Source organism: Chrysochloris asiatica, unplaced genomic scaffold, assembly GCF_000296735.1.
Source record: "Chrysochloris asiatica unplaced genomic scaffold, ChrAsi1.0 scaffold00065, whole genome shotgun sequence".
Lineage (NCBI taxonomy): Eukaryota > Metazoa > Chordata > Mammalia > Afrosoricida > Chrysochloridae > Chrysochloris > Chrysochloris asiatica.
The window spans coordinates 5,081,510-5,099,054 of record NW_006408583.1 but is presented as its reverse complement, the minus strand read 5'-3'; the positions used below and the strand labels follow the sequence as shown (position 1 = coordinate 5,099,054).

At 39.6% G+C, this 17,545-nt stretch overlaps 1 protein-coding gene across 1 annotated transcript in view; it reads right to left on the bottom strand.

The window, feature by feature from the left end:
* Positions 1-861: 861 nt before the first annotated feature.
* PTPLAD2 (protein tyrosine phosphatase-like A domain containing 2) overlaps positions 862-17,545 on the bottom strand; it is a 34,714-nt gene continuing 18,030 nt past the window's right edge. The window contains exons 5-8 of the mRNA XM_006864502.1: positions 9,478-9,590; positions 2,927-3,033; positions 2,234-2,359; positions 862-944 (exon numbers count right to left, since the gene is read on the bottom strand). Coding sequence (XP_006864564.1) covers positions 862-944; positions 2,234-2,359; positions 2,927-3,033; positions 9,478-9,590 — 429 coding nt within the window. The remainder of the gene's footprint in view (positions 945-2,233; positions 2,360-2,926; positions 3,034-9,477; positions 9,591-17,545) is intronic.

Sequence of the window (17,545 nt, the reverse complement as noted above, 5' to 3'; positions counted from 1 at the left end):
GAGAAGTGATTGTAATTAGTCAAGTGAGTCACACACTGGCTTTCAAAGCCTCAAGGAAAGCAGCAGTTTTCAAAAGAATGATGCCTTAGGGTAGGAATTAGGAGTAAAAATTCATTAATAAATATTCTGAAATATCTCTAGGTCTTCATTTCTTCTCTATTATAAATGATTTACTGTAATTTTACACCTTTTACTTCCCTGTAAGGGAAGTATGTGTCCTGGTGTTAGAAAAAAAAATAAAGGGCATTATTTTTGTATATCCCAAAAGTTTAATCTATTTTCATCAAGGTATCTAAATACCTTATGTGATATTAATGAATGTTTTTCCAGGATTTAGAAATCTTTTAAGTTAGTGTCTAATGCTTCAGGCTGCACTGAGTGGACAACATCTGTCTATGAACTATGTTATTCTGGATAATTATAAGGCATGTCTTTTACGTCTCTCCCCTTCAACAAATCTGCGGCAATTTGGGAATGCTGTTCCTTAGAAGGAATAGATGTAAACAGATATTAACTTATCAACTTTGTTCTCCCAGTTTAATCAAATTGACACCAGTTGCTTTCCTATTTCTTATTAATCTTACAGAAAAACAATCAGGTTTCACACAATATAAATATAACTTGTATAAGAGCCACAGCTTTGGTGAAGCAGGTTGTGCAAAGTATATTTTTTCAAAGTACAATTTGTGAGAAAACCTGACAATGGTGTGGCTAGAGTATTTGAGGGCTGTGCAGTGATCCCATGTCACGGTTGTTTGTCAAAACTAGGTGTTTTCCCATCAGAATGCTGCCTCTGCTGTATTTTTTGAAGCGGAATCTGCAAGCCTGTCTTTTTCTTCTATCACGTTGGAATGCTGAGCTTTACATTTTCTTCTTCTGCATGGCCAAGACGCTGAGGACATCCCTTCTTTCTGAATACAGATGACTGTAGGTGAAATACATACCTAACACGAAGAAGGAAGTGGTCAAAGCAAGTAAGTTTGATTAATCATTTCCTAGAAAGATTGAGAGTTTAAAATATAGTCAGAGGACTGCCTGGATTCTGGGAAGAAGGCACTGAGTGAGACTCTCAGAAGGAATGCTTAAAGAAGGGTCCAGATTTTTTGCTGAGCGGAAAATGAAGCAACCACCTCCGCCATCTTAAAAATATATATGTAATGTAAGGAGCTTTCTTTGGGGCACTTGTCTCTACCACCGCTAAAGTTTCACATTCATCTCCTTCTCCTCTATGGATGCAGCAGTCCTGGATTATGCTTGTCAACGATTGTGAAGATGGCCCAGGACCGGGCATCGTGCATAAGGTCACTATGAGTTGGAACCAATTCAATGGTGCCTAACAGAACTATACATATTATTCTGGAAACAAATATTTTCTTGGAGATTTGTGGCAGAGCTGGGGCAGTAAAGTTTAATCATGGGAAAGTCTTTTCCTAATTTTCTGGGGGGGAGAAATAATTGATGAACTTTTCTCAATTGTAAGTTTTTGCTCCATAAACTTTTCTTGAGCCTTTAGCACGTACTTCCATTTCCTTGCTAGGAAGTGCCAACATATATGTACAAATAAACAGGAAACAAAACACATGTAGGTGAAAGCCAGAACTATCCAAGCACACTTAGTTTGAGATCTAGATTGTATCTGTAGATGGATCACTGTGCCCATGGCTATGTCTGTATTTCACACATAATACAATTATATTCTAGACTAGTACAGTTGTGCTTACTTTGCATAGTAAAATACTGACACATTTGATCCTTTGATGTGCTACAAAAAGCAGTCCAATTTCCACCTGTTAAAAACTACCAGCCACTCTGCGGGAGAAAGATGAGGCTTTCTGCTCCCGTAAAGATTTACAGCCTCGGAAACCCTGTACAGGGTCTCTATGAGTCAGAATCGACTTGACAACAATTAACAACAACAACATACTAACAGGTAACTAGCCTTGGTGGTGCTGAAGATAAGTACTTAGATTGCAAACTGCAAGACTGGCAGTTCAAACCCACCAGCCACCATGCAGGAGAAGGATGAGATTTACATCACTGCAACCCTTACACAGGGTCGGAACTGACCCAATGGCAGGTGGTTTAAACTAACAAAATGTAGTTGATGGTATCAGGTTTCTTCCTTGATCTCTCCCATGTTCACAGACCTGGTTATCAAGGTCTGCACAACCCAAAGAGCACAGGACTACAGCCACACACAAATCAACACCCCTACCCCCAAATAATCACTTACCTATAAAGAGCATCATGAGATAAAATTTCAGCACATATGGAAAATAGATGGATAAGTCAAAGGGCAGCTTGGTGGAATATGTACCAAATGATTCAAAATAAGGCAGCGACTGATAGACGGCAAATGCTGTTTAAAAAAAGTAAAATTGAAAACCCAGTGATTCTTCCCTGAGGAAATCGAGCCAGTGCAGAGGATGCATGGTCAGGACTAAGTGAGGAGCGGAATGAGCAGAGACAACTTTCTAGCAGAGTGCTGTAGGATCTTGTGCAAGCCACAAGGTTGGCAGTTCAAACACACCAGCTGCTCCTTGGAACCCATATACAGGCATTTAACAACAAAGTAAAAACCTTACAGCCAATAAATGTTAAGCCCCTTTTTGGTGAGTCAGCCAAATCTAAGAGGCTAAATGATTCACCCAAAACTCATGTGCTGAGTTAATTTAATTAAGGACCCCGAACAAAGATGTCCTCATTCCTTGTCCAGCTTTTTGTCTATTATACAGAGATGTTTCCCCCTCTAACTTTGCTTTTTTATACTGTGCATCTTTGCCTCAAGAGGAAGATGTCAGGAAAGACACACTGACTGAGATAAGCAACAGCAAAACTACAAATTTAATCATCAAACAACTAAGCGAGCCATTGTAACTAGACTGTTTTTGTCAGTAAGCAATAAAGCAAGTTACTGTTATCTTACCTTCAGCGAGAACGCATAGAGGATATATGAGCATCCAGAGTGTTTGACTAAGCCACGTCAAGACAGCATAGGAGATTCCTATCACTGATAGCATGCTATAGGTGTACCTAAAAGGAAGCAAGAAACATGTAAACAGCATTTGCTGCTGACTTTGGTGAAATAGCAGGAAAATATCATACTATGTAATTAAATACATGGGTAAAACTGAGAAGTGTGCAGATCACATACTTGATTTCCTATAATTGAAGCAGGAAAAGAGGTAAAAAAGGGAAGGACAAAGTGAGTCTGGCATGTCTTATGGAATGGATCACAGATAATTATGGAGATGAACAGCCAAAATGTAACTCTTATCCCCAGGAAATTATAGCTACCAGTTCCCTTGATTAATGACTTCAATTTCATGGAGAAGAAGCCAATCCCATTTTATACAGCAAGCAGCTCGTTTGTTACAATAGTTTGTAAATACCTAGGGAGTGCATTTCAAAACCAAAACTGACCTCCAAACCCTTTTCTGGCTTCCCTCTGCTTTTGTAGTTGTGTCATCTTACGAGACCAATTAGAGAACTGGCCTTGGAAATAGGTCATTTTAAACATATCTTCATGATTTAAAACAGGTCATTTTAAACATATCTTCATGATTTAGTAATAGGTGAAGTTGTCTACATCTTTTTAGTTCTTGGAATAATCAGTGGTTCTCAAGCTTATCATACTCAAGTATCCCCCAGGGAGTTGTAAAAGCACAAAGTGCTGGCCCCTAACAAGTGTTTCGGATTCAGTGGGTCTGAGCCAGAGGCTGAGAATTTGTAACAAGTTCCAGGTCATGCTGATGCTGTTGATTCAGTGGCCACAGTTGAGAACCACTGGAGAAACAACCCCAAACACCTTGAAAACATGAATGGAGAAAAGTACATCTTCCTCTCACTCTGGGACCCCAATTCAGAGACAAAAGTTTATTATGTATTCTTTCAGAAACGTTTATGCACATCTATGTGTATAGATAACATATAAACACAGAGTCCCCTGTTTCACTTAAGCAGTGTACTATAATGCTGCCTTATACCTTGTTTTTTGTTTCTTTAACATATCTTAGAATACTATTCCATAGAAAAACATATAGATTTGACTATTGTTGTAAGAAGTACATCCAGAATGTTCCTTAGAAGCCAGGATGGAGAGACATTGTCTCTAATACTTCGGACATATCAGGAGGGCCCAGTTCCAAGAGAAGGACATCATGATTGGTAAAGTGGAGGATCAGCAAAAAAGAGAAAGATCCCCAAAGAGATTGCTTGGCACAGTGGCAGCAGCAATGGGCTCAAATGTAACAACAATCGCTGTTACGGTTGAGGATGGTGCAAGACTGGGCAGTGTTTCGTTCCCTTGTGCATAGGGTTACTATGAGTCGGAACTGACGTCAAGGCACCTAACACCATCAACATGTAGCTGCATAAAAGGATTCATTTCATATCATAATTCATTTAAGCTAGACCTCACTGCTCAACAGATAGTATTTCTAATCTTTTGCTACTATAAACGATTCTGAGTGGCTATCCTTGAACACATTTCTTTGTGCACATATGTAATTTTATCTTTCTGTTTATAAAATAAATTCTCAAGGCAGTATTGACTGATCAAAGGGAATGTGTATCTAAAGATTTTTTAAATCTAAATATATCAGTTTTTCCTTAAAAAAATAGTGTGCTCCACTTTGCACTCTGACCAACAGTTCGAGCCCTCCTCCGCATGGCATGCTCTCAAATTTTTTGATCTTTTCCAATCTCAGATGCAGGGCATAAACATATTAGATTGGCAGGATACTCTATGCATACGAGAAAAACCAAAAAGCTTCCTTCTCAGAAATTTTGTCTTTATGGAGCAAAACAGAGGAGGAATCTTCAATGGGCCTGGAAAATCTGTCTCAGACTGAAGAGCCTCAACAAACGGGGAATTAATGCAGTCAGACAGGACATTTCAACAGGCCGCACGAGAGGCCTGCCTCCCCGCTCACACACACACTTCTGAGAGCTGCAGTGGGTCTCATTTACAAAGACAGTGGAGAAATTCCAAGATGAAATCTTTAAGAAATGCCAAGTTATATTAAGGCTTAAAGTACCTGGGATCCTGTGAATCTACTTTCTGTTCCTGGAGACATACCTTCCTTCTGGTACCCTCTTTTTCTGGAAACTAAAAAGGGGCTCTCGTAGCAGATAAAGGTGGGGAGTAGCATGATCGTGTTTGTATATAACCAAAAAAACCCAAACCCACTGCCACCAAGTCAGTTCTGACTCACAGTGACCTTCTACAGGGTTTCCGAGGCTGTAAATCTTTACGGGAGCAAAAAGGGGCATCTTTCTCCTGCAGAGTTTGAACTGCTGACCCTGTGGTTAGCAATCCAGTACTTATAGAGAATTGTAAAACCAGGAAATAAGAATGTGTGGAGACTAAAGACAAAAAGAGGGTTTGGGAACCATGAGAAACTAGAAAGCAGACCCAGGCCGCTGAGCTACTACAGGTCGCCAGACACAAAAGCCATGCTCTGTAGCAGGAAGAAAGGGGCGTGCGGGGGCTGAGGGGAGACGTATCATCAAGTCAAGTCTAAGACGTTCAAGTGAACGCTCAAGGTGATATGGGATCCAATTAGGAAGATATTCACTTTAGTGTCAGAACTGTCAAAAGGTACACTGGCTGATCAGGGAGAAAAACACAATTTTTGAATTATTAAGTGTGATTAATTGCTGATTAATCCTGTACATATGCATTGTATGTTACTGTTGTTGTTCTGTACCGCAGAGTCAATTCTGACTCATAGCAACCCAGTATAGGGTTTCAGGGATCGCTGGTGAGTTTGAACTGCAGACCTTGTAGTTCAAGTAACCTTGTGGTCTAGTGCTTTATCCAGTGCTATATACTACATTGTTGTTGTTTTTGTTGTTAAGTGCCATTGAGTCGGTTCTGACTCATAGCGACCCTCTATAGGGTTTCCAAGGAGCGGATGGTGAGCTTGAACCGCTGACCCTGTGGTTCAAACTGACATTACATTCTAGCGCATTAACCCACAGCGGTGTCACATCAGGATTCCATTAATTATTTTGTATATCAGGGTCTAAAGCATGTTTTTACCACATTATCTCATTTAGTCTTTTTTAGAAAAGATTTCTAGGGTAGGCTGGGAAGATAATACTAGCACATTTTACAGAGGGAAACATTGAGTTTCAAAAAGTTAGGTGCCCAGCAATTCTACTTCTAGGTTTTTGGTTTTTCAAAATATGTTTTATTGCGAATTATGTGATTGTTTACATGGGAGAACATTAGCTTTACATTCATTCTATCGTATATAATTTCATTGTCATGGTTATGATCCTCTGCATGCATCATCAGCACACAGCCCCTCTCACTCTCTGGGTCTAAAGTCCCCATCTGCTCCATCTCTCCACGTCATCGTCTCTGCCTCCATCTCTGGTGTCTCTGCTTCTCTGGGTAGGGTCCCGTTCTCCACTCTTCTCCCTTGATACTCCTAGGTATTTTTGTTGTTGTTAAGTGCTGTTGAGTCAGTTCTAACCCACAGCAACCCTATATAGGGTTTCTGAGGAGTGGCTGGTGGGTTTGAACTGCCGACCTTGCAGTTCAAACTGACCTCACAGTCCAACACATTATCCTGCAGTGCCACATCAGGACTCCCACTCGTGGGTATATTCCGAAGAAAATCGAAAGCATATGTCACACAGACTTGTATACACAGATGTTCATAGCAGCATTGCCCATAATAGCCAAAAAGTAGAAACAACTCTAATGTCCGTCTATGAGTGCATGGATAAACAAATTATGGTAGATCCATACAATAGTGCCTTAGAAGCCAGGATAACAACACTTTTTGTCCCTTATACTTTGAATATGTTATCAGGAGGGACTAGTCCCTGAAGAAGGACATCATGCTTGGTGAAGTGGGGGGTCAGTGAGAAAGAGGAAGACCCCCCGAGTGAGGTGGTTTAGCAGTGGCCGCAGCAATGGGCTCAAACATAACAATCACTGTGAGGAGGGTACAGGACTGGTCAGTGCGTTGTTCGGTTGTGCACAGAGGTGCTATGAGTTGGAACTGACTTGATGGCACCTAACAACAGCAAATAGAATAGAATATTATACACCCATAAAAATGGAGTATTGATTACAAATGGATGTGCCCGGAAAAGTGAATGAAGCCAGGGCACAAAGGGCCATGTTTCTGATGTATTTGAAATGCTAAGACTAGGCAAACCTAGAGAGACAGAAAGTCCTTTAGGGGCTATTATGGGCTGGGGAGGAAGGAATTAGAATAACTGCTAATGGATATTAAGTTTCTTTGGGAGATAATTGAAATGTTCTAAAATTAGATAGTGGCGACGCTAACAAAACTACGAGTATACTGTTGTTGTTTTTGTTGTGTCTTCGAGTCAGTTCCGGCTCATAGTAACCTTGTATAGTGTTTTCAAGGAGCAGCTGGTGGGTTTGAACCACCGACCTTACAGTTTACAGTCCAGTGCTTATCCTACAGCACCACAACAGGATTCTAGAAGCCAGAACTGACATGCTTTGAAGGAGTGAGTTTTATGGTGCAGACAGTCCCCAGGTTATGAACGCGATCCATTCCAAAGTTTGTCTTAAAACTGAATTTGTTGCTTAAGTACGAACAGGTGCATACAATTCATATTTAACCTTACTCTAGTGTGTCAGTAGAGTCCTGGTGTGGTGCTGTGGGTTATGCACCAGACTGCAAAGCCATTTGAACTGCAAGGTCAGTGGTTCTAACTCACCAGCTGCTCCTCGGAAACCCTATACAGAGTCGCTATGGGCCAGAACTGACTCGCCGGCACTTAACAACTTAACAACAAGTGTGTCAATGATTCAAAAGCAGCATGTGCAGCAAGTGAAAATGATGTGGTAAAGAACTTGTGAGTAAGGGTTGTTCTGAAAGTGTCCTGGCAACAGAATGGGTAATGAGCTGGGCTGCTGACGTCAGGCTCAGCAGTGTGAATCTATCAGCCGCTCTGGGGGAGAAAGATGAAGCTTTCTGTTGTCCTAAAGATTTATAGCCTCAGAAACCCTATACAGGGTTGCTATGAGTCAGACTCAGTGGCACACAACCATTACCAGGGGTTTGTCCTGAGTCCTGGTTTGGCTCTGTAGGATAATCACTGGGCTGTTATGCACAAGGTCAGCAGTTTAAATCCACCAGCTGTTCTCAGAAACCCTATAAAGGATTGTTGTGTGTTGGAACCAACTTAACGGCACTTAACAACAACCAAGAACAAGTATGAGTTGTCTAAGTTATACTCAATCTATCATATTTTAAAACTGGCTAGGAGATTTTCCCAAGGTCAGATAGCAAGTAAGTAGTGGTTACATGGTTTATCCTGTGAGCTTCTACCTCCACATTCAGATGTCTTTATATGACACTATGCTACCCCTCTCAATGCCCAAGTGGCACCATAAAGTCATGCTACTCTCTAGTGTTGCCCTGGGGCTAATGCGCTGGACTGCAAAGTTGCTTTGAACCACAAGATGACTGGTTCAAGCTTACCAGCTGCTCCTTGGAAACCCTCCCTTTACAGGGTTGCTATGGGTCAGAACTGACTCAAAGGCACTTAACAACAACAAAAGTCTCTAACGAGCCTCTTAAATTTATATGAGATTAAACAGAGAGTAAATCAGACATTCCTGTGAACCGTAATCAGCGCTTCAATCCCAGGAATAGGATCCAGTCTCTTGAACAGGAAGTCAGGGGCTACAAGAGTCAATGAAGTTTGCTCCGAATCGACAAAACTATCAGTTAAAGATGAAGAGTAACTGAGTTATATAAACAAAGACTTGTAGTCACTTTAATTCCAGCAAAGATTCTCCTTCACTCTAGGGCTCCACCTTGTATTTAGACATATGTTAATCCAGTTAAGTAACTGTCAAAATAATGAACACAGAACTGACATATCCCCAGCTAAGAAACTAGCATGTGTTTTGGTTACTGTGTGCATGCACATCTTCCAAGAGGGAGATACAGTCTTCATTAGAGAAATCTAAAAAGTCAGTCGCTGAGCAAAGGGGGTTGTGGTTTACACAATGACTGGGTCTCTTTGCAAAGTTTAGGGCTCAAAGGAAAAAGAAGACTGGCAAGCACAAGAGTTCTTAACCTGCACTTCCAGGGGACTCATGAATGGACTTCAGTAAGTTGCCTGAACCCACTGGAATCATATAAAGAATTGCTTGTAGAAGTTGTTGGTTTTTTTTTTGAGAGCATTCACAAACAGCTGTGAGGTTTACTCCAAGTTGGTGTTCTGCCAAGCTTTCTGCTGGAATCCTGAATGCACTGATTTGCTCTTATAAAATCCTGGTCAGTTTTTACTATCTTTGACATGCCCTTTATGGAAAGTGCTAAAAACACATTTCCATATCAAGATAACATAATTTGAAAAGGGACTATGTTTTTCTGTCTCATTTAGAATAACCAAATATTAGCAGTTACTACTGGTTTCACTGTAGAAAGCGATTTGGTCTTATTACCAGAGATTATTTTGACTTCTTACCTAACCATATCCAATAGATTCCACAAGATGAATAAAACACACACCACATATTTCTCTTGTATTTCTTCTTGACTGGTGATAACCACAAACAGAATGATTATTCTCTCTGTCAGCTAAGAAAGAAACAGCAAAGGCAAGAGTTAGGATCATCTTTAGGTTACAAAGGTAATTCACTGATTTTCAACCCCAAACATCTCTTAAAGTATGCTTTAACGGAAATGTGTATACTAAACTATTAACAATGATTGGCTCTCAGGGAGGACGGTTATAGGTGAATTTCATTTCCACCTTTTTTCGTATTTTCTAAATTATATACAATAAATGAAAAAAGAACGTATTTTATCAGTATCAGGATATTCCCCTTTTTCTTGCCATACATGGCCATGGGTTTTTATTCATTTGGCAAGCTTTTCCTGAGTGTGTGCTTTGTATGTATGTATGTATGTAAGTGTTGTTGAGTTGGTGCCAACTCGAAGTGACCCTGTAGTACAGTGTTTCCAAGGAGTGGCTGGTGGGTTTGAGCTTCCAACCTTGCAGTTAGCAGTCCAGTGCTTAATAGATGCTAAACTAACAACAACAAAAATCCAATAGCCAACGAGGCAATTCCAATTTAGGGTGACCACGTGTGTGAATGATTGAACCCGTCTTTATTCATGACAAATTAATCACAACCACCTTCACTGGCTGCACGCACAGCTTTCAAATCACTGAAAAGGCTTTGAGCCCTCCTTTTCTTGCACTAAAAATAAACTAAATAAGAACTGTGTTACCTACAAATTCAACTTAAAGACATTTAGGAACAGATTTCATTTATAACCAAGGGACTGTCTGTATATATATAGAGAGAGATATATAGATATAGATATATAATAAAAATATGGTCTGTAGTCTAGACAAGAGTCCTGGTGAGGTGCTTTAGGATACGACTGGACAGCTAACTGCAAAGTTGGTGATTCAAACCCACCAGCTGCTCCTTGGAAATCCTATAAAAGGTCGCTATGAGTTGGAACCGACTCAACAGCACTTCAACAACACAGCAGTAACAGCCCTAGAGAGGGTAGCAGCGGTAGAAGGAGCGCAGGAAGCCACAACTCTAACACTGTGTGACTAAAGCTGTCATGTCAGTGCTTTGTATAGGAGCAATGGTGACAGAGATGCTTTCTGCCCCGAAAAAGGAAAAGAGAGATTATGAAGACAGGCAACTTAGAGTTGGAGCTTACGGATGGATAGAAGTTTGTCAGGATGACTGGCGAGGGCAAAAGAGCAGTGGAAACACAGAAATAGAGGTGTGAAAAAACAGCCGTTCTGGGGAGAACCTTGGGCACAAGAGCTAGGGTGAATAGAATATGAAACAAAGTGTTGAGGGAAGCTATGAAGGATTTTGAAGACAGGTTGAGAAATTTCTATTTCATCCTATATGGAGATGATCATAAATTCTTTCTTTTCCATGTTTTTAAAGTGCAGAGAGTAATATAACCCAAACTTCCAAGAACAACTAGAAGAAAATGAAAATAACACACTTATGGCTCAGCTCCAACAACTGGCCTCAAAAAAAAAAAAAAATGTACATCCCTCTTTCCCAATCTAAAGTTCCTTCTTAGGTTTTTATTAATATCCCTGTACAGTCTGCATTTTTGGTTTTACTAGTTTGAATATTTAACTTTGTTCTCAGAAGTCAAAAAGTATTTGAGATTTAGGGAGCATATTAATGATAAAGGTAAAGGGGAATTGCTTTATATTTTTCATTAGCTGTTTTTATGTTTAAAGAGTATCAAGGAGAGAAAATGCTGGGACAATCTATGTCTTAGAAGCACTGACTGTCAGTCCTTGAGAATCAGCTAGTGCAGAGAAATCCAAAATTTGCCAACAGTGGGCCACATGATCAGAAATCCAATGTATAAGCTTTATCAGCGTGCTTATGACTTACTACAGTGGTGAGTAACTAGTGAGGGTCCTTGCTTGGCTAAGGGGAATTAGTTATGATTCAAACCGTAGTCAATCTAGGGAAGCTATTAACATAACTGGTTTCCTTTAGTCAGCCTTTCTTTGTAATGCCAGAGTTTCTTGATTTGATTTTTGACAGAATTAATCTTTAAAACTTCGTATTTATATAATGAATTATACTGAACTTCAAGTGTAACCGCTGAATGATCCAAGCTTGTGTGTGGATTCCTTGCAGCCTTTGAAAACAAGATCTTAGTAGCAAATAAGAACGAGTACTAAAGCACCATCTAATTTTGCATTTGACCACTGTCTGCTAATTAGGAAAACCTTTTAGTGTTTGCTGGTTGTCTCAGGAGGTGCACATACATGAATGTATGCACACATACACAGATTTCTACCTATAAGGCTGATTTCTGACAAAACTCTTGGTAACCTGGTAGATGAAGTGTGGTTATATCTGTGGGGTCCTCTCCAGGTACAGTCTCTTCAGATACAAGCCCAACTCCACCTTTTACTGAAAAGGCATTGGAGTAACATATCCAAGCTAGTGGTAGACTGGGAAACATACATATTCCCAGTCTCCTGGTTTCCAGAGATGTAGCTATCTATGATGGCAGGCTATCCTCTCAATGGTGTGGATGTTGTTGTTGTGTGCCATCCAGTCGGTTCTGACTTACAGGACCCTGTATAGGATTTCTGAGGAGCACTGACCTGGCAGACCAGTGCTTATCCTGCAGCGTTACACCGATACTCACTGTATATATCCTTAGTAATGGGGATAAGTGAGGGAATCTCCTGAAAGACAGACGCCGGAGCTGGAAGATGAGACTCATCTACTTGAAAATCCTCACTTAGGCATTTGTGGCATATTAGGGATGGAATGCCAATGGCATAGAAATCATCAAGCAACACACCAATAAAACCACAACACACACACATACTTGTGGGTATGTGTAGGCTCCTCTATACCAATTGATTACTTTGTGCCAAATGCCAAACATGCATCACCCCATTTAGTCTTCCTAACAGCCGTAGGGAGCCGGAGTTATTATTACCATCTGCAGTTTACTAATGAAGCTAAATTTCACCAAGTGGAAGTGCAGGTCTGGACTCAAAATCGCAACACTCTAAGTTCTCTACCCTTAACAATTAAGCTAAAACTTTCCTACCTTTTTTATTTTATGAGTTACCCCAGTACCTAATACACAGGTTATATTTTGTTCTTTACCAAAGCCTGACTCTAATATTAAACTGTCAAGCAAGAACTTCCTTGATATTCTAATTCACCACAAAAACAACTTGGAGAATATGACCTTTAAATTTATTGATTTTCTTTACATATCATAATTTACAGCTACTTTATTTAACTTAACACTTGGAAGAATTTAGCACTGTGTCATTTTTAACAAAGCCTATGAGAATATGGTTAATTACTAATGAGTAATCTTGTGATGTTTACTGCAAGTCAAACAGGTGAAATAAAGTGTACAGTAAAAACCTTATAAGAGGTTAAATTAAATACAGTGGTGATGTGGTCACACAAAAATCTGCTGTTGTTGTTAACTGCCATTGATTCGGTTCTGACTCACAGCAAGCCTGTATAGGGTTTCCAAGGAGCAGCCAATAACTATAAAATACAGTAAGTATAAAACAAAAAGACTTAAGTTTTTATCTTCTATTTAGGAATCCTAACTTCCAGGTTAAGCAATTACTAGAACTCTGTTGTCCCTTTCTAAATTGCACCTAACGCTATAAGTCACATGCAAGCTTCAAAAAGTTTGTGGAAAAATGGAATTATAAGGTAATGGCCCTAAGACCATCAAGAGAGAAGAGCACGAGCAGAACATGGGACCCTAACCAGAGAATCAGCGACACCAGAGATGGAGACAGAGGAGATGGCTTGGAGAGATAGAGCAGCTGAGGACTCTAGACTCATGGAAAGAGACAGGCTGTGTGCTGGCGGTTAGGAGGCTGGCTCAAAAAATGTGCCCTTTGGCTGCTATTTGTTTAAGTGATTATATATTCTTGAGTGGTTTTGTGTACATCAAAAAAACAACAGGAACAAAACCAAAAAAACCAGAGGAAATATAAGCCAATTATGTTGAATAATGATGCATGTAAGGGATTGTAATCATTGCAATGAAACAAAATACGATAGGATGGGTGTAAAACCGATGTTCTCCCATGTAAACTATCACTTAATTCATAATAATAATAATAATAAAAAAGGTAATAGGATTTTTTCACAAACTTTTTGAAGCCCTTTCGTACTAAAGAGATAAAATGATACTTCAACTATATGGAGAATTCTAAAATCTTAAAAATATATTAATTTTGGACTTAAAGAGTATTATTTTATTAAAATGATGACCCAAACTATTTCATGCTATGAACTTTTGTTGAGAACTTCAGAAACATACCTTTTTTTGTTGTTCTTAATGTTTTATTGTGAATTATGTGATAGTATACATGGGAGAACATTAGTTTTACATTCATCCTATCGTCTATCAAGAAACATACCTTTTTATGTTCCCAAATCACTATTTACTTTTTTTCTGTAAGATGAAAGCATTTAAAACATATAATGTTCATATTGTGTTTACCGAAAGCCTCATCTTTTTCCCATGGAGCAGCTGGTGGGCTCAAACTGGCAACCTTGTGGTTTGAAATCCATGCCTCTCCTACAGACCCTCTGTGCTCCCCAGCAAGAGACACAGTAATTAGCATACTGCCAGGACTTGTCTCTCTATAAATAATAGTATCGGTGCTGTGGGTAGGCATTGGACTGCTAATTGAATGGTTGACAGTTCAAACCCACCAGCCACTCCATGCAAGAAAGAAGAAGCTGTCTGCTTCCATAATGGTGTGCAGCCTGGGGCCCCTATAGACCCTTTTTTTCTGCCACGGGCCATTTGGAGATTTATAACATCATTCACAGGTCATACAAAATTATCAACTTAAAAATTAGCCTGCTATATTTGGTCAAACATTTAATTAACTCACCCCTAATGTGGAGTCCTGGTGTGGCGCTAATGCGTCCGACTGCAAAGTTGTTTGAACTGCAAGGTCAGTGGTTCAAGCTCGCAAGCTGCTCTTCGGAAATCCTATACAGGGCCGCTATGGGTCGGAACTGACTCAACGGCACTTAACAACAACAATGTGATGGGGGAGTCCTGGTGTGGTGCTTCAGGATAATGCACTGGACTGCAAGGTTGGCAGTTCAAGCTCACCAGCTACTCCTCGGTAACCCTATACATGGTCACTATAAGTCTGAATGGACTTAATGACACTTAACGACAACAACAACAATGTGATAACTGGAACTGCGATTGCCTTAGCAGGGCTTGACCAAATGATTTTTCAGGTCGTTCCCTATCCTGTTATAGTTCAACGCTATCTTCTGTGATAATCTTTAACAATCTAAACCTCTCCTCAATTCAAACATGGACAGAAAAAAAAAAAAAATCTATGTAATTTTATGAAAAATCGGAATATTTGAACCAAGCAATACAAATAGCATCTACTTCACAGCTATAAAGAAATTAGGATGAAAACCTGGCTCTTTTCCTTAGACAGTTTAAGGCATTATCCTTTAGAGTTTCCTCCATGGTTGTGACTTTGAGATCTTTGGACTGGTGATAAGAAGTTAACAAGTGTTTTCTTTTTCAGAGGTCATGTTGGTAATAATAGAAATTTGGTTCTTGCATTTGAACTCACAAATGGAATTTGTGTGGATATAATTTTGGAGAGCACTTCCTAAGTGTTTTGTTGTAGATTCTGAACATTGTGTGTGATGGTCTATACAGCTGACAAACATATGTAGTAGTGCATATGGTGACAGAGAAAGACAGATGCAGAACTTAACCATTTTAGTTTTGCTATAAGAGAAACCTTTGCTTTTCTTAAAAGGTAAAGGGGTAAACTGTGATGTTCTAGGGTTTTCTACAATGCATATCTAATTTCATGACACAAACTTTAGTGTTTTAGATATCTGACCTCTCCTTGACTTGAAACATCCTCAAATTATGTCATTAAAAAAGCTTTCTCTTGGATCTCCACACAAGTGAAGTTTAAAAAACAGGCTCTTCAAAATCAGTATTTCAGAATAGGTAGTTTTTCTGCTCTAATGAAAACCAAGGTATTTTGATTAAATCTACTAAAATCAACTTCATTTCCCCCTCTAACCATTTTTTTTCCCTGAATTAATAAAATATGCAAACTCATTTCAGAGGAAGGGGTTGGAAAGAAATGATGTTTATTTTTTAATTTATTTTTCAACATTTCTCACAATTATATGCTTCATTTGAACCTTTTTACTTTTTCATTCAAAAAAAATTAAAATATCCAAAGTTACTTTATTTCCTTGAATGATTTCAATTGGCATGCAATTATTTTCAAGAATAAAAAATCTGTATGTAACTATATAGACCTGTTTATATTTTGCCCTTTTACATGATGTATATGTATATATAATAATATATATATGTATGTATCTGTCTTATTTTCTATTTCTTTCCCCTTTAGCTATTGTATATATAATTTTATAAATTCATAATGGTTTATCCCTACCTGTATAAGTAAGGACAACAACTGTGGAAGACACAGGAAGGGGTGCAAGAGTTAGAGGGAATAGCAGTAAATCCAGCTACACACACAACCCTGAAACAACAACAGTGACCTATGGGTAGATACATGGACAGATACACAGGTTGACAGGGTTTGGAAGGAAAAGTGAAAATATGCTCACAAATATTTATAAAGGTTGGACAGAGGCTATTTATACATGGTATTTACCTTTGCTGCAAACAGAGCTATGAATATGTTGCTGTTGTTAAATGTCATTGAGTTGTTTCTGACTCATGTTGTAGTTGTTATTTGCTGTCGAGTCAGTTCTGACTCACAGTGACCCTATGCACAACAGAACTAAACACCACCCAGTTCTGTACCATCCTCACAATCTTTGTAAAGCTTGAACCCATTACTGCTCTCACTGTGCCAATCCATCTCATTGGGGTCTTCCTCTTTTTCACTGACCTCCAGTTTACCTAGTATAAAGTCTGACTCATAGGGACCCTATATAGGGTTTCCAAGGAACAACTCGTGGAGTTGAACCGCTGACCTTGCAGTTAGCAGTCCAGTGCTTATGCTACAGTGCCACACCAGTACAAAATTATGAAGACTTGTTGTTGTTAAGTGCCATTGAGTCGGTTCTGACCCATAGCAACCCTGTACAGGGTTTCCGAGGGTGTAAATCTTTACGGGAGTAGAAAGCCTCATCTTTCTCCCGCAGAGCGGCTGGTAGTTTCGAACTGCTGACCTTAAGGTTCACAGCCCGATTCGTAACCACTACGCTACCAGAGCTCCTAACGTTACCAAACAGTTTGAGAGGATGAGTTGCAGGGTTTGAGGGCCTCAGGGGACACCATGGTCAACTGGCATAACATAGGCCACAAAGATAATCTCTACATCCAACTTAAATTTTATGATCATGGGATCTGAAAAGCTCACGAGTATCCATCTAAAGTATAATTAGTAGTCTCTCCCTATGGGGAGGAAAGAAGAGTGATGAAAATGCAAGACGTTTGGAATCAATTACTCCAATGAGCGAAGAGAACATATGAACACCAGTCTCGTTGACTCAGAGACAAAGAGCTGTATGGTGCCAGGATACCACTTCCAACTGAAAGGGATCATGTTAGAAGGTCCTGGATAGAGTCAGGGGGAAATGAGGAACAAAACTCAAAATTATACAAAATCAGAAACAGACTAGAGGAGCTCGAGACTATGGCCCATGGTCACCCTTCAAGTCTGGAACTGAACTCACCCTGGTGGTTCAATTTTCAGCCAAGCAGTAGATAGGTATATAGGGGACAATACCACTAGTCAGTTCAACCACTCAGGATCAAAAGGACAGCATTTACCATTGGGAAAAGTTCAGAAGGGTGGAGAAGGAACAAGAATCCCAGCAAAGACGTGGAATAACTGATGTTAGATGGAGGGGACTGTCATCGTTGAAATGAAACCAAGGGCAAGATTGGTTGGTTATAAAACTGATGGTCTGCTCTGTAAACATTCACTCAATTCACAGTAGCACGTAATATACATATACGTGTGTGTGTATGGC